The sequence below is a fragment of the Silurus aristotelis genome (assembly GCF_946808225.1).
Source record: "Silurus aristotelis genome assembly, chromosome: 11".
In the NCBI taxonomy this organism is placed as follows: Eukaryota; Metazoa; Chordata; class Actinopteri; order Siluriformes; family Siluridae; genus Silurus; species Silurus aristotelis.
In genome coordinates, this window is record NC_139584.1 from 27,753,743 (window position 1) to 27,777,368 (window position 23,626).

The 23,626-nt window shown below is 39.9% G+C and overlaps 2 protein-coding genes across 2 annotated transcripts; one reads left to right on the forward strand and one right to left on the reverse strand.

Annotated features, from left to right (window-relative positions):
• Positions 1-704: 704 nt before the first annotated feature.
• On the forward strand, positions 705-5,721 carry hpdb (4-hydroxyphenylpyruvate dioxygenase b). The gene is made up of 14 exons (XM_083554147.1): positions 705-768; positions 882-908; positions 1,100-1,162; positions 1,537-1,641; positions 1,854-1,896; positions 2,180-2,262; positions 2,530-2,619; positions 2,776-2,879; positions 2,993-3,070; positions 3,927-4,089; positions 4,397-4,468; positions 4,789-4,911; positions 5,029-5,145; positions 5,289-5,721. The coding sequence occupies exons 1-14, from the start codon at positions 766-768 to the stop codon at positions 5,397-5,399; spliced, it is 1,182 nt and encodes a 393-aa protein (XP_083410273.1). The 5' UTR covers positions 705-765; the 3' UTR covers positions 5,400-5,721.
• Positions 5,722-7,536: 1,815 nt separating this feature from the next.
• setd1bb (SET domain containing 1B, histone lysine methyltransferase b) lies at positions 7,537-23,578 on the reverse strand. The gene is made up of 19 exons (XM_083555134.1): positions 23,292-23,578; positions 21,882-22,006; positions 20,099-20,194; positions 19,735-19,999; positions 19,440-19,561; positions 17,678-18,997; positions 16,866-17,591; positions 16,547-16,714; positions 15,907-15,988; positions 15,484-15,695; positions 15,241-15,397; positions 14,804-15,148; positions 12,804-12,983; positions 11,298-12,454; positions 9,744-9,935; positions 9,370-9,495; positions 9,067-9,186; positions 8,377-8,514; positions 7,537-8,172 (listed from the first exon to the last, which is right to left on the reverse strand). Exons 1-19 carry the CDS (start codon positions 23,329-23,331, stop codon positions 7,999-8,001), a joined length of 5,745 nt encoding a protein of 1,914 aa, XP_083411260.1. The 5' UTR covers positions 23,332-23,578; the 3' UTR covers positions 7,537-7,998.
• Positions 23,579-23,626: the final 48 nt, after the last annotated feature.

Here is a 23,626-nt window from a genome sequence, read left to right on the forward strand (position 1 = left end):
TATTTGTCACAGGTCACATGCAGAAGTTTTGTTGACATACAGATTATTTAAGAAAATTATTTTTTAGATTTGTGGTCCGTAATAGATTTTAGAGTAGAGCAACGTACTTTTTTTTTTAGCAACATACTTATTTTATATTATTTGTTGATTATTATTATTAATATTTTTCTTCTATATCAGAATCATACTGAATCTTATGACTTTGAAATTTCACATAGTATCCAGTGATATAGAAAAGTGTTAAACAAATTCAAAGTATTATATATTTTTATATTTTATATTTTAAACATTTAGACATGAAACCGAGCCTCTTGGATCTTTTATAATTTCAAATTTTTTACATTTTTAAGTCTGAGAAAAATATTATTTAAAATAATACTTGAAATTGGTGGATTGATGGATAAATAGATAAACATGTGAATAGATAGATAGATAGATAGATAGATAGATAGATAGATAGATAGATAGATAGATAGATAGATAGATAGATAGATAGATAGATAGATAGATAGATAGATAGATAGATAGATGGATGGATGGATGGATGGATGGATGGATGGATATTTTGTGCTTTTTGCAAAAAAGTACTGCCTTTTGATAGTTTTAATGCTCTTTAATGCTTTTGTCAGGCTTATAATTAAGCTCTTATATAATCTCTGCCTCTGACCCACCCTCTCTGGGCAAAGCACCACAGACCCTCCCTATTTATATTTGGGACGAGACCAAACATTGCATCTTTAAAACCGGGAGCTGCTGCAGACCAAAATGGTAAGCCAAACTTTTATATCTACATTCTGGAATGTTGCGGATGAAATGTAAAACTATGATCTCATATAACCTGGAAAACAATGCTGAAAAGTTGTATTTCTTTTTTTCCCTAGACTTCTTACACAGATAAAGGTGAAAAGGTAGGTGCATTAGGTTCTATCTAAACTTTTGTCTTCTTAAATGTTTATGTATATATGTGTAATTAAATGATTCTGAAGAATTCTTCCTCTGTATGGTGTTTGAATCAAAATGTGACACTAAAACCCTCTCTTCAATCATTATCTTCTGATTGTTTATCCCCCACTGATTTGTCTGGATGCTTTGCCATCAGCACGAGCAGGGCAAGTTCCTCAGCTTTGACCACCTCACTTTCTGGGTTGGCAATGCCAAGCAGGTACGTCTATTCTATATTCATAATAGTACACAGTTTGTTTTGTTGTCACTTCATTGTGCTTTAAACTCTGTGACCCTCGGGGGAGTTTCTGTGCTGCTGGATGCTATTGGCTCTTGAGAGGGGAGGAGATGGCAGAGTTAAAACTCCATCTTAAGGTTTATTTGATCCCTGATGGGATGTTCTCACATGCTTTGCTCCTTCGACCATGAGTCTTTGAGAAGTGGACCAGTTTGTGTTTTGTGCTATTAACAATGAAAATTGTGGTTAAACCAATTGGTTTGATTTGGTCCAAAAAATAGTACTAGTGCAACACACACACAATGTATAATGAAAATCCTTTTTGACACTGTTTCAAACATCATGTTTTCTTCCAGGCCGCCTCTTTTTATTGCAACAAGCTGGGGTTTGAGCCTCTTGCATATCGCGGACTGGAGACAGGCAGCCGTGACGTCGTCTCTCATGTGGTTAAGCAGGGAAAGGTAAGTATTCTGAAATGTATATATACACTCATAGTTATCGGCACTGTGAGAGTTTATATAATAATCGACAGGAAACACAAACAATGACATCCACAATAATGTTATTGTGGACATTCAGTATACCATCAACTCAGTATTATGTTCAAAATAGGCCACATGAGTTAAAAACTTTTTTATTATGCATCTGTATTTCTTTTTTTCCCCTACTGCAGATCACCTATGTCTTCTCCTCTGCACTGAATCCTGGTAACAAAGGTGTTACTTTAAAATAATTACATATTAGTGATTTATGTGTATATATGTACCATGAACTCCAATTTTTTTTTTATTATACAGTAACACTAACTGTCTATGATCAATGATTTAATGAACAGTATATGAAAACTTTCTAATTGTGTATTGTAAAGGTGAATTATTTGAGAATAGAATCCCTCTAGGAGATTCTGTACTCTAATTTGTCCTTTAGTTTGCCTTTTTTGGCTTTGAAATTACAGTAATCTTGATGAAATCAAATGAAAATCTTGCTTTTTCTCATCAGAAATTGGGGAGCACCTGGTAAAACATGGAGACGGAATCAAAGATGTCGCCTTTTCTGTCGAAGACTGTGACTCCTTGGTGCAGGTAAACATCAGCTTCACATTTTTTCTTCACTTCAAGATTTTTTTTTTGTTATTCGACAATCATAGATTAAAGAAATATATAATTTTACAGCAGAAGCCATAGAGAAAGGTCACCCATCTGGAAACTAATGATGTGTCATTTGTGAGAGTCATTTGGGAGTCAATTTGTATTAAGCCAAACAAACTGAAAAAGAGACAGAATTGCAGCAAGTGTGTGTGTGCGTGTGTGCGTGTGTGTGTGTGTGTGTGTGTGTGTGTGTCTGCACAGAAAGCCAGAGAGAGAGGTGCCATCATCCTCAAGGAACCTCGTGTACTGGAGGACAAGTTTGGCAGCGTGAAACTGGCAGTCCTGCAGACAGTATGTACATGTGCTTCATGTCTTATGGAAGATAGTTTGAATATCCTCTTCAATCTACTGGTTTTATTCTAAACCATCAGTTTTACATTGAGAACAATGCTGCTGTCTACCAAACCTACGCCTTCTTTTCTTTAATCACGGATTTTTTTTTTTTAGTATGGAGACACAACTCACACACTGGTGGAAAGAAAAGGATACACAGGACTTTTTCTTCCAGGATTCCACCCTCCACTATTTTGTGACCCTCTCCTGGCTAAGCTGTAAGTAACATTGTCGTGTTGTGTTTAGTCAATGCTGTCTCAGAAATCTTTGACATAGTTTGTATAGGGTGTAATTAAAAAGTGAGAATTTCAAGACTGTGGTTCTTTTACAGACCAAACGGTCATCTGGATTTTATTGATCATGTGGTGGGAAACCAGACAGATGATGAGATGGTGCCTGTGGTGGAATGGTGAGAAAGTGAATTTGTCTAACATGAGAGTCATGACAGACACAACAGCCACACCCTTTTCAATGTGACTGACAGACACAAGCCACTACACATTTCATGGTGACTGACAGACACAAGCCACTACACATTTCATGGTGACTGACAGACACAAGGCCATCAACATGTTCACTGTGACTGAAAGGCACAGAGGCCTCACCGCTTTAGTTTCAGAGCAAATGTGCTAAACAGTAGGTCAGAAAGCAAAATCAATTTAAATGAAAAGCCATGAATGAATACCCTCCTCTAGTAGAGTTTCAGTTGAGACAGGGCGGAGACATAGCTCTCTGCTTCTGACCAATCAGAGTACAGCTTTTGCTTCCTCCCTAGTCTCAAATCTTCTCAGTACTGACATGTGCATGTAATATAATAAAGACAGAGGTTCATATATGCTTTTTCTGGTACGCATGTATCATTTATTGAAACCCCATTTGGCAGAAGGTGCATTAGGAGATTGTTAACTGAAGGAGTTGAGGTGATGCACAATGCAGAATGATAATCAGTGGAAAGAATGAGAAAGTGGGAGATGGTTGTGATTTTGTGGTTGCCTCTGGGGCTACAATAAAGAGCAAAACAAAGCTCTGGCTCAGTCTACATGGAAGCAATTAAAGGGGTGAGGACTGATAGAGGGGTGGAATGAATGAAAGAAAAAGAAAGAAAGAAAGATAGATAGATAGATAGATAGATAGATAGATAGATAGATAGATAGATAGATAGATAGATAGATAGATAGATATCCACCTTGCTTTTAACTGACTGTGTGTGTGTGTGTGTGTGTGTGTGTGTGTGTGTGTGTGTGTGTGTGTGTGTGTGTATACAGGTACCAGAGGAACCTCCTCTTCCATCGTTTCTGGTCTGTAGATGATAAACAGTTGCAGACGGAATTCAGCGCTCTACGCTCCATCGTGGTCGCTAACTACGAGGAGACGGTGAAGATGCCTATCAACGAGCCTGCCTTTGGTAAACGCAAATCCCAGATCCAGGCAAGCAGCCACACACACACACACACACACACACACACACACACACACACACACACACACACACACACACACACACACACGCATGTTATGTTTTCTCAAACTATTCTTTTGCATTTCACCTATTTTAAAAAAATTAAATAAAAAATGAGTCCAAATGCATTTAAACACGGGGTTTTGTGCTGTTCTAAAATAATCCACGACGAGGGTAAAGTGTTACGGTTATTACCTCCAATTAAATTATTAACCTACACGGTACTATTATTTATCAGTGTGAGTGTGGTGTGTGTGTGTGTGTTTGTGTGTGTAGGAGTATGTAGAGTATTACGGTGGCCCCGGAGTCCAGCACATTGCCATGAACACCTCGAACATCATCAAAGCTGTGAGTATCCTGGGATTTACTCCAAATAGACAGAAATCCAAACCTATTTTGCAAACTAGCGTTCAAATAAAATCTTATTATTCCAATTTCGGATCATTTGATTTCGGATGATAAATTTGCCTTAATGTGACCATGTGAACAGCAAGATCGATATAAACAGATGGGGAACAAATTAAAGGTGAAAACTATTTGCATACATATATGTACAAACTCCTTGTATTTTTATGAGCTTGTGTGTGTGTGTGTGTGTGTGTGTGTGTGTGTGTGTGTGTGTGTGTGTGTGTGTGTGTGTGTGTGTGTGTGTGTGTGTGTTTTTTTAGATCCGAAATCTGAAGGAACGTGGAATGGAGTTCATGACAGTGCCAAACACCTACTACCAGCAGCTCCATGAGAATCTAAAACACTCAAAGGTCAAAATCAAGGAGGACATCAGCATCCTAGAGGTCTGTTTTGCCACTTGTTCTCCTCTTTTCTCTCCTCTTACAAAACAGGAAAAGAATAAGGAATGACTTGCTTTTCACATTCACAATGCATCAAATGACCACACGTCGTTTATCTAGGAGCTGCAAATTTTGGTGGACTACGATGATAACGGTTACCTCCTGCAGATCTTCACCAAACCAGTTCAGGATCGACCAACTGTGTTCCTAGAGGTGATTCAGAGGAACAACCACCAGGTCTGTATAATACAAAATGGCATACAAATGTCTTTGGATTCCGTCAGTTGAACTAGAAACTTTCTGAAAGCTCAGATCCGATGACTTTACTCTTTGAGATTTCTCTGTAAAATGACAACTGCATTTTAACTGTAATGTTACAGGGCTTCGGTGCAGGGAACTTCAAGTCACTATTTGAGGCTATTGAGGCAGACCAGCACGCCAGGGGGAACCTCACTGTCCTCAAGCCCAACGGGGAATCGGATAAAATCTGAATCCACCTTTTTTTACCAACATATCCCCTCATATGTCTTTATATGTATGAACAAAAGCTGTGATTTTCTACAATTTTACAAATTTACATCAGTGCAGTATTCTCTAAATGATTTCTTTTTTCTTTTTTTACCAAACCAGCAGGAGCTTCCAGCAGTCCAGATAACAGATTGTTTTTTTTTCATAACATTGCAATATGGCTGTGCATGTAATAAAAAGTAAACAATACCCATAAATGTATGTTTACCTTGAATAATCATACATACTGACCATCATTAGTTATGTGAAAAATAATGTAACAGAGCAATAAATCATTAATTATGAGCATTTGTTATTGTATTTGTTTATCTGAATTGACCAAGGCAATGCCAAATTCCCTGAGATTAAACTGAGATGAATATGAGTCAAAAGGAATTCGTCCTGTTATGGGTCAAATGAAACTAGACTTTTGTTACCCACAAAGTTAAAAAGCACACAATCGTAAAGGATATATTTGGATGCCTTCAGTTCATCGAGGATATATATATATGTGAGTGTGTGAGTGTGTGTGTGTGTGTGTGTGTGTGTGTGTGTGTGTGTGTGTGTGTGTAAACATATTTACAGTAAATAAATATAAATGCTATGGCATTTATGAGAGACGTGAGATTGAGATGGTTTGGACATGTGCAGAGGAGGGACATGGGGTATATCAGTAGGAGAATGCTGAGGATGGAGCCACCAGGAAGGAGGAAAAGAGGAAGACCAAGCATGCAGGTAGCTGGTTTGAAAGAGGCAGATGTAGAGGACAGGAGGGGGTGGATGAGACGGATGATCTGCTGTAGCGCCCCCTAATGTAAGAAGCATGAAGAAAAAGAAGCAACTAACAACGACACTGTGTCCACTGGGATGGTGACCTGCCACTCTATTTGTATAAGGGGGAATTAGCTCAAATGGTAGAGCGCTCGCTTAGCATGCGAGAGGTAGCGGGATCGATGCCCGCATTCTCCAAGCGAACTTTTTTCGTTCATAAAATATATTTGAACAATATTGTATAATAAAAAAACCAATAAGTATTATTATTATTTTTATTGCTATTATATACTAATAAAAATATTTATGATTAGCTAAGCTATTTAAAAAAGTGAGAAGACTAATACACTATTAATAGAGGTACTTTAGTAGGAAATGATTATCTTACTAAAAGTATATTGAGTTAATGTGCTAGATTAAAAAGCTAAATATTATCGCAATTATCGGAATAATCCAGCTTTTTGCCACAATCATTCAGCAGGTTATTGCACGCATGCATCTATACGACAGGATATTAGGGGAGGTTAGTACGAATATATTATAGGGTAGGACAATAGAGTTTATATATTAATATGCACTTGATCTGAACCGAGCAGGTGTAAATTCAGTTTAGTATAACTGATTAATCCCATTATGTAGTTATTGAAAGATGGGAAAGACCATATTATGCTTTGTGAAGGGCCATTTCTTAACCGGGGAATTAGCTCAAATGGTAGAGCGCTCGCTTAGCATGCGAGAGGTAGCGGGATCGATGCCCGCATTCTCCAAGAGAACTTTTCTCACCATTTAATTTATAATAAAAAAAAAAAATTATATATTTAAATATTATATTTATTATATACCGAATCATTCTTTTATCCACGTTCTAAGAATTTGCACCAGAAGGGTCCATGGTTGCTCTGTGTCTGCACTATCATGTTCTCCTCATGACTCATAGGGTTCTCTGGTTTCTTCTCACCTCCATGAAAGATGATATTAGGTGGACTGAAAGCACTAAATTCTCCATTGGGGGGTGTGTGTGTGTGTGTGTGTGTGTGTGTGTATATACACCAGTATGCATTTTACACCTAGGCCCTCAGTAGTGTCCTACCACATCAATCTCTTAATTCCATCTCATACAGTGACGAGTGTCATTACTTAAGCAGGAATCCCAATGAACAAATCTTCTTTTACTGCAATATTAACCTCATAAAATGACCCTGCAATTTTTATCTGTATTTACAACGCAGGAAGCAGCGCAAGTGAACAAAATGAAGAGAATAGTCTATTGTAAATAATTTAATACATATTCATGGAAAAAAAAATGAAAACACAAGTCAATGATTCTCAGGCAAACAGAGAAGACCCTGATCTGACGGCCTGCCACTGGTCTGCATGCACCTGGTGCTTTGGATAAAGTGACAGATTGAGATGATAAATGTTCTTTGATGAACTCAGTTCCTGCAAGAAAATATACTTTATTTGTCCTGCACACTGAATCGTAATACCACACAGACTGATGTGTGATGTTCCCGAATTCCAATGTTAATGTAATGACTGTACAGCGATGTACATTGATCTGCGTTCACACGACCTCCGAAACGAACCCTGGTTACATTTCCTAATTAAACCATAACCATTGTTAGGATGTGTATCTCTGAAGTAGTGTCTCGCCCTGTTTCATTAATTATTAAAGTAATTTACATAAAAGAAGTACCCACAAGTCTCTTGTGAACTGTAACTGATAACTGTTACTGATGTCACATGTGGGGATTAAAACAGCATCTCTAGATGTTTATAAAACAATGGCGCCGTATCCCGATCGCTCGCTGTCTAGTTGAGGGTTCCTCTGCAGTTCGCGGCTCCACACAGGCAGGGGATCTTCTCTTCCTCGATGGGGAATTTATAATCGTACGTGATCTCTTCGTTGACGCTAATCATCTGGCGAGAATAGATGACGATTTTCTTTTTGGCTTCGACAGTGATGACTTTGGCGTAGCAGTTTGGCTGAACGTAAACAAGAGTAAAAAAAAAAAAAACACGACCTTATAATTTACACTGCTAGAGGCTTTTCCGGATCAGCACAGAGCATGAAGTACAGATCTTTGTTCTGGATTTTATTTTCATTCAAGCTTCCAAGTTATTCACTGATTTCACATTCAGTCTAAACCTTAAAGTAGGAAGTAGTGCAGAGTACAAATCACTACTTACATTACAGCTGTGGTTGATGAACCGGGCCAGGTTCCCGCACTTGGTAGCGTCGATGATGGTGTCCTGGTCGACCCGGAACAGGTAGCTGCTGCCGATGCCTTCCTGCTCGTAGCGTCTTTCACGCATGTCTGCTATCACCTGAACACAGCGTTCGAACGACATCAGGTCTAAAATAATTTACTTTTATACAAGAATTGAGGAAAAATGTGTTGTGGGAAAGAGACAAACTTAGGCCCTCTGTTTTTTCATTCCACAATGGCTGAGAGAGGAGAAGAATTTGATTGAAAAGCTGAACATCGTAAGGAAAGGTCGCAGAAACATTTTAAAACAGTTGTTTTTCCATGAACTGTTTACACTTCTGCGTTTTACTGTGGAATTTGCTCAAAAACAAACAATTTACCTTCATTTAAAATCCCCAGGAAAACAGTAATACATCAATGATGACGTATGCAGGTGGTGCAGCTGTGGCTGCTTGAATGAAGACGTGTTGAATTGTGTGCATTGGTTTTTCTTCTTCAGTAAAAGCATCCATTCTTGCTGTATGAGATTCCTGTCTGCGATGCCGCGCTCTGTGATGCAGCGCTCTGTTATACTGCGTTTCTCTATAATACTGATGCTTGGTGTCATTATGATGGTAATAAGAGGTGGATTGATTCGGGTAGGACACGACAGCAGTATCATTCGCCTCACCTGCCGTATGCTCTGTCCGACATATTCGATCACCATCTCATCAGCAGCTATCGGTTCCTCAGCAAACAATCCCCAGTCATGGATGTGACTCCTGCTGAAGCGCAGCCTCTTCTTACGGAACTGAATTCAACAAGACACATTTTAATTTAAAAGAAATTAACCATATGGATTAGATGTAAAATACACCCAAGTCCATCCTGGGAATAGTGAGGTGGGAATACACCCTGAATGGAAACCGGTCTAGTGTAGTGTGTAAAACAAGAAGAAATCAGCAGAAAAGCTGTAGATGTGCGTGAGTCACACCTTTAGTTGGTTGAACTTGAGCAGGTCACTGTCACAGCTGAAGGAGGAGAGCAGGCGTCGCTGTTCAGCTCGAAAATCTGATCCAGAACGGGTCGACGAGGGAAGCTGAGATGGAGCGTTTTTATACTGCATGGACATAAAATGTATAAATTGAATAAAGTTTTGAATCTTGACTTGTTATAATGGAATTAATGTGTGGAGAAAAAAAGGTGTCACATTCTCTAGTAAAAGATTTCTTTTACCATGTGCTCAATACTGAGCTACTAAACTGGTCACTCAAATGCTAAAGTCAGCTTGCAATTGATGTATTTAACTTTTACTCTCAGGTCGGCTGGTGTTTTCTCTTTCTGTCCATCTATGCATCTACCTCTTACCTGAGTGTCCGTAGTGAGTAATCCCGAGACAGTGTGTGTGTGTCGTAGGTAGCGCAGTTTATCCTTCTTGCTGATGACGTAAAATCCCTCTGTACGTGCCGACCCGGACGTGTGATATCGAACGCCGACTGGCAATTTCGGTGGCCATTCCAAAGGAACACTGCTAGGTGAGGTGAAGTCAAGGAACATACACTAGGCCTTTCAAATTGTGTACAAATAATACTTTTAAGTTTCATTCACTTGAAGAAATCGCAGTTGAGTATAAACAAAGATTTCTTTCCATATGCCTTCAAAATAACATAGAGGTGAAAAGAGATCACTGGTGCAAAGTGATTATTCAGAATCATCTTTATAAATGAATTCTACTCAAGATTGCTGTGTGAATTCCGATATACAATTTTTTTTAGAAATGTATAATAATTCCAATAAAACGAAACAGTTATATGCAATATTAATGTAAGAGGCCACGCTACACTATTGGTTGCCAGCAGAGGGCGACAGAAATCAGCTACCCACAATTCTCCTTACTGATAAACCTCGATTGCCTGCATCAACTAGGCAAAAATCTTACAGATCACACCATTATAAAGATATGGTAGGTCCGGGTTTTGCCTGGGGTGATTGTAAAAGAAAAAACAAACTAACAAAAAAAATTCAAATAATAATTTATTCAAAAGAAAAGAAATGAAAAAGAGAAAGAAAGTGGAAAAACATGGAACAAAAAGGCAAAGTTAAAGTGGCCTAAACCCATTTTTATTTAATTTCTCTCTATTTAGTAAGAAACAGATTTATTTTTCACTACTCTGTACCTATTCATCTGGGCGTGGAAATTTTCTGGTTCGAGTCTTACTCCAAATGTTTTCGAAAATGTAAAATATTTTATCTTAAGTATTAAACTCGTAGGTTGTATCAAAAAGTTTCGAATCTAGTTTTGTAAAACGCCAGCAGATGGCAGCACAAGGCTGCACGAACAGTCACAGGGCGCACCGACCTTCATTAGTCAACTGGTGCTATTCTGACCATGTCTGCTATTCTGACCCTGTGTGTTACCACGTCTGCGATTTTATCATGAACAGCAAGTTAGAACAAAGGGCAAAAATCTGCCACTGAGCTCTCCTCACACGTGAGATTCTCATAGGAAATAAAATGATCTCACTTCTGCACCCACCCTACTAGCCAGATTTGGCTCTTGTGGATTTCCCGAAGAAGATCTGGCTCAAAGGTCGCCATTTTGACACCACTGCAGAGATCCAGCACGGATTGCAAAAGGTGCTTGACACGCTTAGAAAAGAAGACATCCAGAACGTATTCCGGAAGTGGAAGGAATGCTGGGAGCACTGTATTGCTGGGCAAGAATACTGTTTTGCAGGGAATAGTGTGTAAACATAAATAAATAAAAATAAATTTGTAAACAGAGCAAATCTGTAAAGTTTTTTTATACCACCTCGTATTTGACTTATCAATCACACATTCTCAGATTTATAACCCCAGTTGTAAACATTGGCAAAAGCGACACAGATCAATAATCTAGATAAGGATATGAGGATGAGAAACCCATTGTGTGCTTTTGAGCCACTCAGAGGTGTTGTTTTGTAGCAGCATCCTCTCGTACGAGGCTTTCAAGTGGCCGATCTCCTCCATGTTCACTCCTCTAGTCCAGACCGCATCGATCAGCAGCCTTTCTCTCCGTTTTGACCGAGGGGTGAACTTTGAAGTGTAAAGCAATAATTTTCTTTTTCTCCATGGGTACTGTGATTTAGGGAGTCTCTGGTTCTCAATTGATCCTGGATAAAGCCTGTTTTCTAACCGGTTCTCAAGTCCCTGCAGTGGCTTTTTGGACCGAGCTGTCGAATGTTGCATGCTTAAACCCGGAGCCGCATCAGATGATGATTTAGGGTATGAACTTTGCACTGGGGTGTGTGTAAATTCCTCCTTGTTTCGTCTGTTTCTCTGTGAGAGGATCATCCTCCTTTTTCGCTGCATCCGTTCTCTTCGCTTTCTGAGATGCGCAACACTGAAACGTCCCAAACGATTGGTAGTGAAGCCCAGATCTCGACTCTCTGAACTGGAGGAATCGGAGGAGTAAGGAGAGGAGCTGGTGCTGTGGACGTGGATTTGAGGCGAGTAGTTTGGACGCTGACCTCGCCAGTGGTCCCTCTGCTGAAAATGGGCCTCGCTGTCATCGGAAAGAGGTGAGGATGGATCTGTGTCTCGTCCCGGAGTTCTGGGAACACCGTTTCCTGTGTGAGGGGATACTGAAAGAAAGCAAGGAGAGAACGATCTGTGTATCGCCATCCTGAGCATTGCATCTCGTGTATTCACTGCTGTATGATGTATCTGCTCCTCTCTGTTATTCCTGCCTGGAGTTTTAGGGGTTTCCTCATAGGCAGGATAAGAAGATGGGATGGGAGGAGACAAGTACAGTGGAGGAGAGGGAAAAAGATGGAAGCCTGTGGGTGAGGGTGGAGGAGGGAGAATCGGAGTAGTAGGAGCTGGCCATAGAACAGGAGTTTCTGTTTCAAAACCTCCACCAGGAGTACAGGGCGGTTCCACCTCGTCTGCAACAGTGGGCAATGACCTGTGCCTAAGCTCAAGCTCCGTCTCACTTTCCGAAAGGGAACCTGTTGGGGTGGGGGGTCTGACGTTCCCAAAATCCTCCAGTAATTCATTTATGTAACCCGGATCCTCCAGTTCGGTCTCCATTGCCTCATCTGTGGATATTAAACAGAAACGTATTAACTACCATTAAATATTAAATATCTTGAGATTGCACTGCAACTTGGCCAAATGAATTGAATTAAAATCAATTATGATAAAAATGTTATCATCCCAATTAGTTACCTTAATAAATGTAACAAATGAATAATAAAAAAATTGTGTCCTTGTTTCCTATCAATTCAAACGATCCACAATTAAATCTGTATATAATATATACAATATGGAAAAACATCTAAAAATAATGTAATAATATGAATTTGCTTAAAATGTTTGTGTACTTTAATAACAGAAACTCGTTTTGTATCTTTGGTGTAATCTTAGAGCTGGTGATGTGTATCATACCAGAGGAGAACTCTCTATATACTGTAGATGGGGGGCACTGCAGCTCTGGCTCATCTGCTGAAGAAACCAAAGCCGGGTCCGACAGCTCGAGCTTGTTCGATAAGTGCTGTGTGACTGGGTCCTGGCAGCCATAGCTGTGCAGAAACACTCGCACTCGGAGCTCTTCTGGTGGATCAGTGCCTGCAGAGGATATAAAAAAAAACGTATAAATAAATCTCCCAGTGCACATCTGACACGGGACCTGCTGTGACTATTCGTATACAGAGTAACTCTGGGGTGTAGGGGTTTTTCTTCTCTTAAACCACATAAATCTGTTATTGCTAAACTAATTTATTTAATACACACGCCATGTTGTACGTTTAATCTGTTAACAGAGTGGAATGCTGGCAAAACAGGTTCCTGTCCGATATGGCAGATACTATAACTGCTATATTTGGTTCTTCTCCAAACCGTTAGCACAAATCTGGAGGCACTAAATTGTACCTGACGTCTTTAGATGCTCTATAATAAAATTTTGCATTCATTTCAACTTGGAAACTCAAACCTGATCCAACAAGACAATGCCCCTGTGCACAAAGTGAGCTCTGGTTTACATGCTTTGGAGAGGAAGATCTTGAGTGGCCTGCTATAGAGCTCTGATCTCATCCCTACTGAATGCCTTTGCGATGAACTGGAACGCTGACTGCACACTCTTTACCTACATTACCTGCGTTTCGTAACACCCTTGTGGCTGATGAACAAAAATATCCATGAGCACACTCCAAAATCTAGTGACACATCTTCCCAGAAGAGTGGAGGGAATTCTAAGAGCAAATTGGGACACATACCATACTTATGACCAAGTGGCCCAATACTTCTGAAAATATAGCGTATATACGTCATTCATTTGTCACATTTAAAATAATACAGGTAGCTCCGACTTACGATGGAGATGCGTTCTGATGACCCTGTTGTAACTTGAATATATCGTAAGTCGAGGCATGGCCTAGCCTACCCAGGATTCTTAAAGAATGGTGATGGGGTGGTACATTGCACTTTTAAAAAAATTTAACTAATACGTCATTTAGCATAACAGCAATTTACTGTACAATCATCTATAAAGTATATAAATATGTGGCAGCAGGCGTGTGGACAAGCACCGGTTTTTCGAGTGGAGAAAGGAGCCGGATAAAATGAGCAGTAATAAGCACACCTGTAGCTAATGAGACTAATCAGTGCGCTCTGTTCCAGTGCGAAACACCTAAAATACAGAAAAAATATGAGCTCTAACACCAAGACATTTAATCTTGTCAACCGCTAACCAGAGTAGGTTCACAAGGCAGGAGATGAGTACAGTGCAACCTCGATAGTCGCGGGGATCAGATGTTTCGCGAGTTACCGGTTCCAAATGAAAAGTCACGAACTATCGAAGTCGTGAGTGTCAAGGTTGCAAGTATCGAGGTTTTACTGTACATCCAGGCAGAGTCCCATCTATATCAGACTCATAGCATGAGCACAATTGGTAAAATTTTTCGTCAGCGTAAGATTGAAAACTCGTAAGTGGAACCAGCGTACCTCGGTGACTACCTGTAATAAGAAAATGCAGCATTTCTTCTGAGAAACGCAGGGTACATTTCCCTGAGGAGTTTCGTGTGTGGTAAAAACCTTCAATATTGAGCATTACCACAGAAAGGTACAAAGCACTAACAATGGAGACTCACTCCAAAAAGGCTAAATAAATAAATATTAATGGGAAAATTCACCATTGTGCTTAAACAAAAAAGCAATTCCAGTTGTCCAAGATGGCTAAGTATAGTATGCTGTGTATTATTTTATTATCTGCATTCTGCTATAGCTTTAAAACGTTCTCTTTGCTTCCTCCAGATTTCACAGAAACCATCAGCTTCCTTTTTGTTTAGTTCAAGGTTATATATGACAGAAAGTCATATATAATGAGAAAGTTATGTACAGAGGTTTGTGGTGAAATCGGCATCCATGCCTTGCTTATTTGACGTCCTCACCTAGCAATGTGTCATCCGGGTCGACATCATTAGACAGTGGAGCAGACGGAGTCCGAGGCGGGGCGAGCTCGTCCTCCCAGGAGTCCACAGAAGAGCGAACAGATATGTGAGATGTATATTCTTCAACATCGTCATCTGATGATATCCAAATCTCCTCCACTGCTCTCTCTTCTTCAGGAGCTTTTGATGGTGGACTTTCTCCTCCATCTACATTTTCTTCCTCAGACTCCTCACTGTCAGAGGAGTCATGACTCTCATAAGAGGAGCTCAAATCAGATCTGGAGGAGATTGTGGAATCAGAATCCATGATGGAAGAGGATATGGATGAGGTTATGCTGATTATCTCTGAGGAATAAAAAAAAAAAAAATACTTCATGTTAATGAACTTTTCATGTGACAAATTAGCATTAGCTAGCGAGTACTGTATTACATAGTACCTTTGTCTGAGTGAGTTTCATCATCTACCACAACTGAAAGTGTCCCTTCTCTCTCTTCTCCATTTACAGCAGAAAACTTCCTCTCTTTTTTGTCACCGTCTTCTTCTTCTTCTTCTTCTTCTTCTTCTTCTTCTTCTTCTTCTTCCTCATTATCCTCCTATAAGGACAAGTAATTTCATTTGTAAAAGTGTTTTGATCTGGTGAAATAACAAAAAAATCTCACCTTAGCTAGGTGTGTTATACCTGATCATGATCTGAAATCTTATTGCTCTCCTCTTGTTCAGAACCCAACTCCTCCACATTCCCAGAGTTCTCCTCGTCTTCCTCCTCCGGTTCCTCCTCATCACTGTCCAGCTCCAGAGGTCTGGCATGGCGCCGTTTCACCACAGGGACCACCCATTCCTTCTGAGGCTCGTCCACTTCTTCGTTCGGCACGTTTGTGTCATGCCCCGTTTCTAAACATAACAACAATTTTGGAATGGGATTAAAGAAAACCAGGATTTCTACATTCCTAACAATGCTGATTTGAAATGCCACTCGGACCACTTTATTAACGTAAATTAATAACGTAATTTATGTAAATGATTATTACCAGTTGAAATGTTCTATAGTTTTAGTTTTTTATTTCTATATTATTGCACACATAAAAATACTAAAAGCACTGACCTGCTTCCTCTGAAAGTGTGTGACATGGAGGTGACATTTTAGACTCCATAACATCCTCCCCACAAGGATCTTTCCGTTTTACCTAAACATAATTTTAATAATAATAAGAATAATGATGACAAACATAATCCTGAATAATAAACCAACCAACCCAAAACAAAGGTAAGGTTCAGTAAAAGAGTACATATGTGGACACACACTACCACCAAAAGCAGCACAACTCAAATGATGAAAGATTTCTAAACTTTCACCATGTCCATCATGCTTGACTACCTAAACCACTCCATGGTCTCCCTCCATAATCGTTTTATCAATTACCTAAACTTGGATAAAACTGTAATGAATGGACATTCGGTGCCACCCAGATAAGGATGGGTTCACTTTTGAGCCTGGTTCTGCTCAAGGTTTCTTTCTCATGCCATTTCAGGGAGTTTTTCCTTGTCTCTGTTACTGGCTTGCCCATTAGGGATAAACTTACAATTGTTTCTTTATTTCTATAAAGCTGCTTTGAGCTGATGTTAATGGTTAAACTGCTCTACAAATATAAATGAAGTGAATAAACTTGAGCTACTGGCAACAACAACAACATTTTTATACTGGTTTATTATTGATTTAGGCAAAAATGTTTGATTGACGGTACCTTAAATGATGGCAGTTTGAGTGTAGAGCGGAGGCCCAAACCCAGTCCTGGGCCTTGTATCATGCCCTCTGACCCCAAACTCTCTGCAGTCTTCCATGGCTCCAAAACTTTAAGCTTTACGGGCTCTTTCTCTTTACTTTCTCCAGATTTCACAGGAACCATCGATACCTGTAGCACATATCGCATAAATTTGAAATGATATATTTTCATGCGTCAGAAACATAACACTGATTCAAAAAAAATTTTTTACAAGCTAAATGTGAAACTAATAGAAAATGGACATACTTCAGAGAATTAATCAGCCTTATGCATATTTTACCTTCGCCAAGTGTTCCATCTCATCCCACCACTGATCAAATGCTGTAAAGGCAACACCTTCAACCATCCTTCGATAAATGTCCTTTCTGACTATGACCCTTAGTTCTGCAGCAACAGCAGCCATCACTCCATCCACCGTGGCCTTGTGGAATGACTCACTTGCAGGTAAGTAGCCCGGCGGCGGCACCGAGGGGTCAAACACGGGTAGGCGCACGGGTGGCCACGGAGCTCTGTAGCCAGGGGCAGCAGCTATAATAAAAGTCGGACCTGGTGCATGTCTGATTCCATCCACACCTGGAAAAGGAGGAGGAAGACTGGCAAAAGGAGGTGGGAAAGGTGGTGGAAAAACAGTGTGGGATTTCCCCAGGGTTATTCTGGTCGGGATAGGCAGAGGTATAGATGAAGAAGGAGCAGAAGGGTTGGTCCACCTTGGGGGCCTGTTCACTTGCCCAACAGGGAGCTTTGGCTGCAGGCAGAAAGGTGATGCAGGTACAGAGAGGTTAGAAGGAGGAGGAGAGGAAGTGATCCGAACTGGACCTGGGGGCAGTAAAGAAGGGGAAGGTGCACACATAGGAGGCTGAACCGGGGGTGGTATTGTAAAAAAGCCTGGTGGAGGCAGGAGAACAGGAGGAGGAGGCATTGAGAACACAGAAGGAGCAGGTGAAGAGCAGATCCCAGGTACAATGGGCTGCTCTGAAGTCTCTTTGTCAATCAGGGACAGCATATCCTGTGAAAGACATAAGAACATTGTAAGAACTGTATCTTAAAGACTCCTAGAGAATACTAAATCAAGATATTCAAGATTCTTTTTACCATAGCTGTTTGTTGAGAAGACTGCTGAGCTGGGCGTGTCATTGAAGAGAAAGTTGAAATAACAGGTATTTTGGACGGTTGCTCGTTATTTGCATGCGGTTCCTCTCCTTCCTCTGCTGAGTCTGGGAGTGGGAAAGGACTGACATCTTCAAAACCCAATGCTAATGATGTTTGCTCTGTGGAACTACAGTGACTCGAAGCTGCAGGAAAATTCCAGGTTGGTGAGGCATCAGGGGATTGAGGAGAAGGGGGACCAGGTTTGGTGAAGACCTGAGGAATATTTGGGGAATTCTCCTCTTTCTCTTTCGAATCCGGACTCTGAGTGCCCAGGAGCATCTTGATACGAGAGTCCAGACTGCTTGGCAATGATTCTGAAGGAAGTGACTCTGTGGAGGGACCTCTCTCTGGCTCAGGTGAGGCACATCGTTCTGGAGTTTCTATCACAGCAGTGTCCTGCTGTTGCACCTCAGTCACATGAGGAGGAGAGTTAAAGATGTTGTGAGGTGTTTTTTGGGAAACATCCAAAGTTTTCCCCAATGGCTGTGAGCACAAGGTTTGTATTTGATGCAAATTGCCTCTTTGGGATAGTGGCAAAAATGGTTCCTTATCCATATTTCCTGTAGGTGCTTCCATGTCTGTTTGTTTTGTAATTTTATTCATGCTACTACTAGATTGGACCATAGATGCCAGAGACTTATCTGGCTGTGCAACTGAAGGTCCGTGAAATGTAACTAAAGGCACCAGATTGGTTGTGCACCCTGAGCGATAATGAGATTTGTTAAATCCGGGCCTGTGCACGTAGCGATGCTCCGGCCTACGGTTGTATGCGTTTTGGTATTTAGTGCCCCAAGCTCGACCCCTGTGCCCACCTCGAGGAGCCCTTCCAGCTTTAAGGGACTGGCCTCCTGATACCATGTGCCCTTTAGAGGTCCAGGAACTTACTATCGTATTAAAAGAACCCGGCCTCGCATTTGGCTTATGTGGTGTTAGCTGGACCAGGTGTGGATTGTGATAGGATTGTTGGGATTCAGAAGTGATGAGTGGAGTTGAATGTGGGATGTTTTTTGGGATGTGTGTATCATTTAGTGTATCTGTTGTGTTTGTAAGGCCTTCGCAGTGAGGTGGGGTTCCTGGGTTACTGTGGGACAAGGGCGAGCCGTGTGGGGTATCCTGCCAGAAACTGCATGGAGTGTCCTGATACATGCTGGAATAGGCAGTGTCCATGGACATAGGAGTGGAACAATCAAATGGGGTGGAGCCAAGGAGCGTAGAAGACGATGACAACGATCCATGAGACAGGCGCTTCATGGGGTCATATTCCTGCATAAAAAAATGGCAAAAGATGGTTAGCAGTGGGACCAAGGATGCTTAATTGCTCTTTTTGGGAGCAGAAATTAATTCCTAATCAAGATGAGGAAACAACAACTGCAAAACCTTATCAACATTTACACCCAGTTTGATCTAAGTAGCCTTTTCTCCACCGTCATGCAACATCTAATTGCTAGGGAGGGTGAGGGCTAACATTAAAACCCGAGACCCTATAGGACATGTCCCTTTCTGTTTGTTTAATGCATCTGTTTTACATTTATTTACCAGCTATTGGTTTTTGGACCACAAGATCATGATCAAATCCCGGCACCAACAAGCCGAGCCGCCACTGCTGGTCCCTTGAGCAAGGCCCTGAACCCTCAACTTATCAGTTGTAATTGTAAGTTGCTCTGGATAAAAACATCTGCCAAAATGCCATAAATGTCTTACTCACATTGTGAGAGTCAGAGCTGAAGGTGGGTGACTGTGGTCCCCAGGCATCTTCCCCTATAGGAAGAGTGAACGGTGTATATAGTCCACTGACCAGCAACTGGAAATATCGTGTCCTCTTCTCTCCTGGAAACAGAGATTGTGACAGAATAATATTATTATAATATAATGTGAAATAAACATTTGTCTTAGTGTTTTGGATGACAAGAAAACTGCAAAAATAAAAAATTTTCGCTTCAACTTCCCCCCTTTAAACTTCTTAACCCCAGAGAACAAGGAGTAAAATATTGTTTTCTTACCTCTTGGATCCAACTCCACGTGAATGCGATTTCCCATAACTGATGTACTGTGAAGTTTTTGCACCGCGTCATTAGCACCACGGACAGTTTCAAAAATGACTTTGGCTATTCCTAAATGTTTCTTATTCTTGGGATTGAACAAAACCTCCACTTCTTGGATTTCTCCGAATTTTTGGCACATGTCCGTTAAGAACCCGGCCTTGATGTTGTCATTCAGCCTGGTGAACGTCACCTCTTTCGGCGGGCCGACGTAATGCTCGTCAATCTAAAATAAAGAATTTACTGATAAATTGGTTTTCATTTATTACTAATCAACAATTAATAAACTATTGATGACGCATACAAGATAAAATGGTGCTGTAACCTTGAACTTTGGAACTGGAAGGTTTGTTTCTTTGAACTTGGTCCAAAAGCGGGCAATTCTGGGGTCTCTGATTTCTGGAGTGGGAATTCCAGGATTCTGTAAAAAAAAATTAGTGTACATTATTTTCAGGTATTACTTTATTAGGAGTTGCTCTGGTTTGTAAACTAAGACCAGAGTTTTTCACTATGATTAGCTGAAAAATTAAAAATTCCATATAAACACAAATTTAGGTCAACAATAAACTACTTTCATTTCCAGTGATATTATTTTGTGTGGTCTTTTATACAACAAAGAAAAAATACTAATCATATTTGGTGAAACATCTACTACCACTTGAATATAAATGGCTCTTCTGACACTATAGACTCATTCCAAAAATGTTAAATAAGCATCAGTAAACTTTATCTTATAAATAAAATAGACACTTTGTTCTTTGTTATTACATATCTTTAATTTATTACACGTAAAGCCCGCCATCCAACTTTTCGCAAAGCAATCGTTACTATAGCAACCACAAGGTATTCAAATAAGCGCATTAAAATAAGCCATGATTTGCCTTGTCGTTAATCAAAACCTTCAATTCGACAGCATTTTGACCCAAAAAATGAATTGCTTTGTTTTGAATATTAGTTTACATGCTCACATGGCCTGTCGCTAGGCACTAAGACATTTTGCATGTCATGAGTGACAACTGTTTCTGAGGTAAAGTAAAAAAAATAAAAAAAATAAAAAAAAAATAAAATAAAAAAAAGATTTGCATTAGTAACACTAACAAAAGCAAAAAGAAGATGATCCACAAGATTTCGGAGTGTTCTTGAAAAGTGTTAGTAAAATCGGGTACTGATGTAGGTGAGGTGAGGAGGCATGGGGTGGAGTCAGCGTGAAAAATTCATCCCAAAGGTGTTTTATTAGGGTTGAGTTCAGAGCTCTATAGCAGGAGATCTTCCACTCCAACCCATGTAAAGCATATCTTCATGGAGATATATTTGTGCACAGGGACATTGTCATGCTGGAACAGATTTGGATCTTCAAGTTTAAGAGAAGGGAAAATTTTATGCTACTGCATTCGAAGACACCCGATACAATTGTGCGCCTCAACTTTTAGGGAAGGACCACACATTGCTGTCGGGTGTCCCAATACTTTTGGCATATAGTGTAACATTCAGGTGTTGAGCTTAGCCATCAGTGGTCATTCAAGAGAAACCACCATTTTTCCAGCAGCTGCAACTGAATTAAAACTCAATCTAAATGCTAGAATAACTATTTGATGTTGTATGTTAAAATATTTTCTCAGAAGGAGTGTACGCAAGTTACGCTAGTAAAAATTTCATCCCAGAGTCCTTATCAGCTCCATGCCTGTGCACCATTTCTACATAGCAATTTCTTTGCACTTGGACTTTATGCACAATTATGAATATACAGTAGAATTGAAAGTGTTTTTTCTGCAAAAAAAAAAAAAGTTTGTGGAAACTCAGGCTCTGTAAAGCTGTTCAGCAGGACCGTGTTCAGACTTGATTTGCCTAAGTCATTTATAACACCACCACCTGCCACAAGAACAAAAGTAAATGTAAATAACTTGTCCCTAGGCCTTGTGCAGTATGAATAAATTAAAGCACATGTGTGGTTTAGCACCTGAGGGATGCCATGGCTCAGAGGAAGCTCAGGTAAATTCCTGCTTTCCCTTTCAAAATGCATAATGGTTAGGAAGCTGTCGAAACAGCTGCATTCTTCTTCCTAACAGCCTGAATGCATCATCTACTAGGAAAAATCACATCAAACTCACAGGTGCGCTGAAATGAATTCCATCATAGCGGTAGAGCTTTTCCTTTTCACTATCCAACAATGGATCAGCAAGCAGTTTGTAGCTGCTCCAGTTTGGTGTTTTTTCTGCTTCAGGTTCAAGATATTCTGTATTTGGGGAGAAAATACAATCGAAATATGAATCAAATCTAATCAAAGTATTGTAGTGGATTGATGAGTGAATCAGTGTCCTTGAGCCTACTACAAATTGTTAACTATTAAAATACAATACAATTATTATAAGATAATGTCAGAGAATAAAAATCTATTTATTTTGTAAAAACCAAAGTCGATAAATAGGAGAACTCGAATCTAGAACTTTAATCGTAGGGAAGGTGTTAGCTTAGCGGTTGACATTGACATTGGATTCAAAGATTATAAGTTTGAATCCCATCCACGCCACTCCTGGGCCCCTGAGCAAGACCCTCAACCCCACAGCTGCTCAGATGTATGAATTAAAAGTAGAAATGTAACTCGATCAAGATAAAAACGTCTGCCGAATGCCCTTAATGTAATACATTATTTGGGCTATATTTTGCCTACAGTGTAGTTTTAACACTTCTTACAGACAAAGGTGGACAAACCAGTACACACAGGACACGAATTTCTTTTACATCTGGGGTATTTGTGATTTTATTTGTAGATGCCTGCCGAACAAGCGAACAACCAGAGAACAAAAATCAAATCTTGTGTGTATCTATGGGTTAATTTAATGTATAATGCTTTCACGATTGCACGCAATGGAATGGATGTAATTGAGTTTCCTTTTAACTGATGATCCAAACAGAGACGATGTAATAATATAATGAGATTCTTTCAACATTTTGTGGGAAATCAGTCAAATTCGTGGACTCTAGATTCTTGAAAAGATATTAATAATTAATTCGAAATGGACTAGTCTTGCAGTATATTATATTATGCGATACTTAATAATAGACTATACATTTTCTTTAATACTTTTTCTTTCTTATTGAGTGGCTCGAGAAACATTGCAGAACGTAAACATTATTAAAAGAATCTGCTCCACGCTTCTGATATGGCTGACCTTGTGTTATGGTGTATTCTTGATGAAATCTGTAATCTCATAATTTTTGTAAAACAGTGAAACATTAAAATTCAGGTGAGGCCTGATGGGGGGAAAAAAAAACATGGCCGACACTATTAATATTAATACAAGATGCAAGTGTTCGGTGCAGAATAAACTGTTCATTAATAATAATTAATTAGTTCATTATTAATACAGTAAAGCAATTATGATGTTTATGAACATCTGTTATTCGTGCAATAGTGGACATTATAATATTAATCAGATTTAAGACACATTTGAGGAGGAAAGGAGACAGTAAACATGTAGAAACCAACTGGTCCAGGCCTGAATCACAGCATCCCTTACCGTTATCTCTCTGTACCTCCTTCTCGCCGCTTTCGCTCATCATTTGCACTCATTGTACACCGTAATTAACAGCTAATTTGCGTTCAGACGAAACTCTTCCCCTTGTAGACACATAACCGGGTCGTGACAATGTTTTTAAGATGCATTGTCACGACTTATGCTTTTTTCCCCGAGAGATAAACCTGCATCACAACAAGTGGGAGTCACCTGGCGCCCCGCCTTACAGGTGCTTTACACAGCCTTTGGGTTGCCAGATTGGGACTAATACCTTACATTATATTAATACACCCTGGGATCCTAACATGATAAAATCTAGTGTCATTATTCATTTAGCT

Coding starts and splice junctions, on each gene's coding strand:
- setd1bb (XM_083555134.1), bottom strand. CDS start 23,331: ATGAGCGAAAGCGGCGAGAAGGAGGTACAGAGAGATAACG. Junction 20,000..20,098: donor TTCCAGTTCCAAAGTTCAAG/GTTACAGCACCA, acceptor TCTTTATTTTAG/ATTGACGAGCATTACGTCGG. Junction 15,696..15,906: donor CACACTTTCAGAGGAAGCAG/GTCAGTGCTTTT, acceptor TGTTATGTTTAG/AAACGGGGCATGACACAAAC.
- hpdb (XM_083554147.1), top strand. Junction 4,090..4,396: donor AACGCAAATCCCAGATCCAG/GCAAGCAGCCAC, acceptor TTGTGTGTGTAG/GAGTATGTAGAGTATTACGG. Junction 5,146..5,288: donor TTCAGAGGAACAACCACCAG/GTCTGTATAATA, acceptor GTAATGTTACAG/GGCTTCGGTGCAGGGAACTT.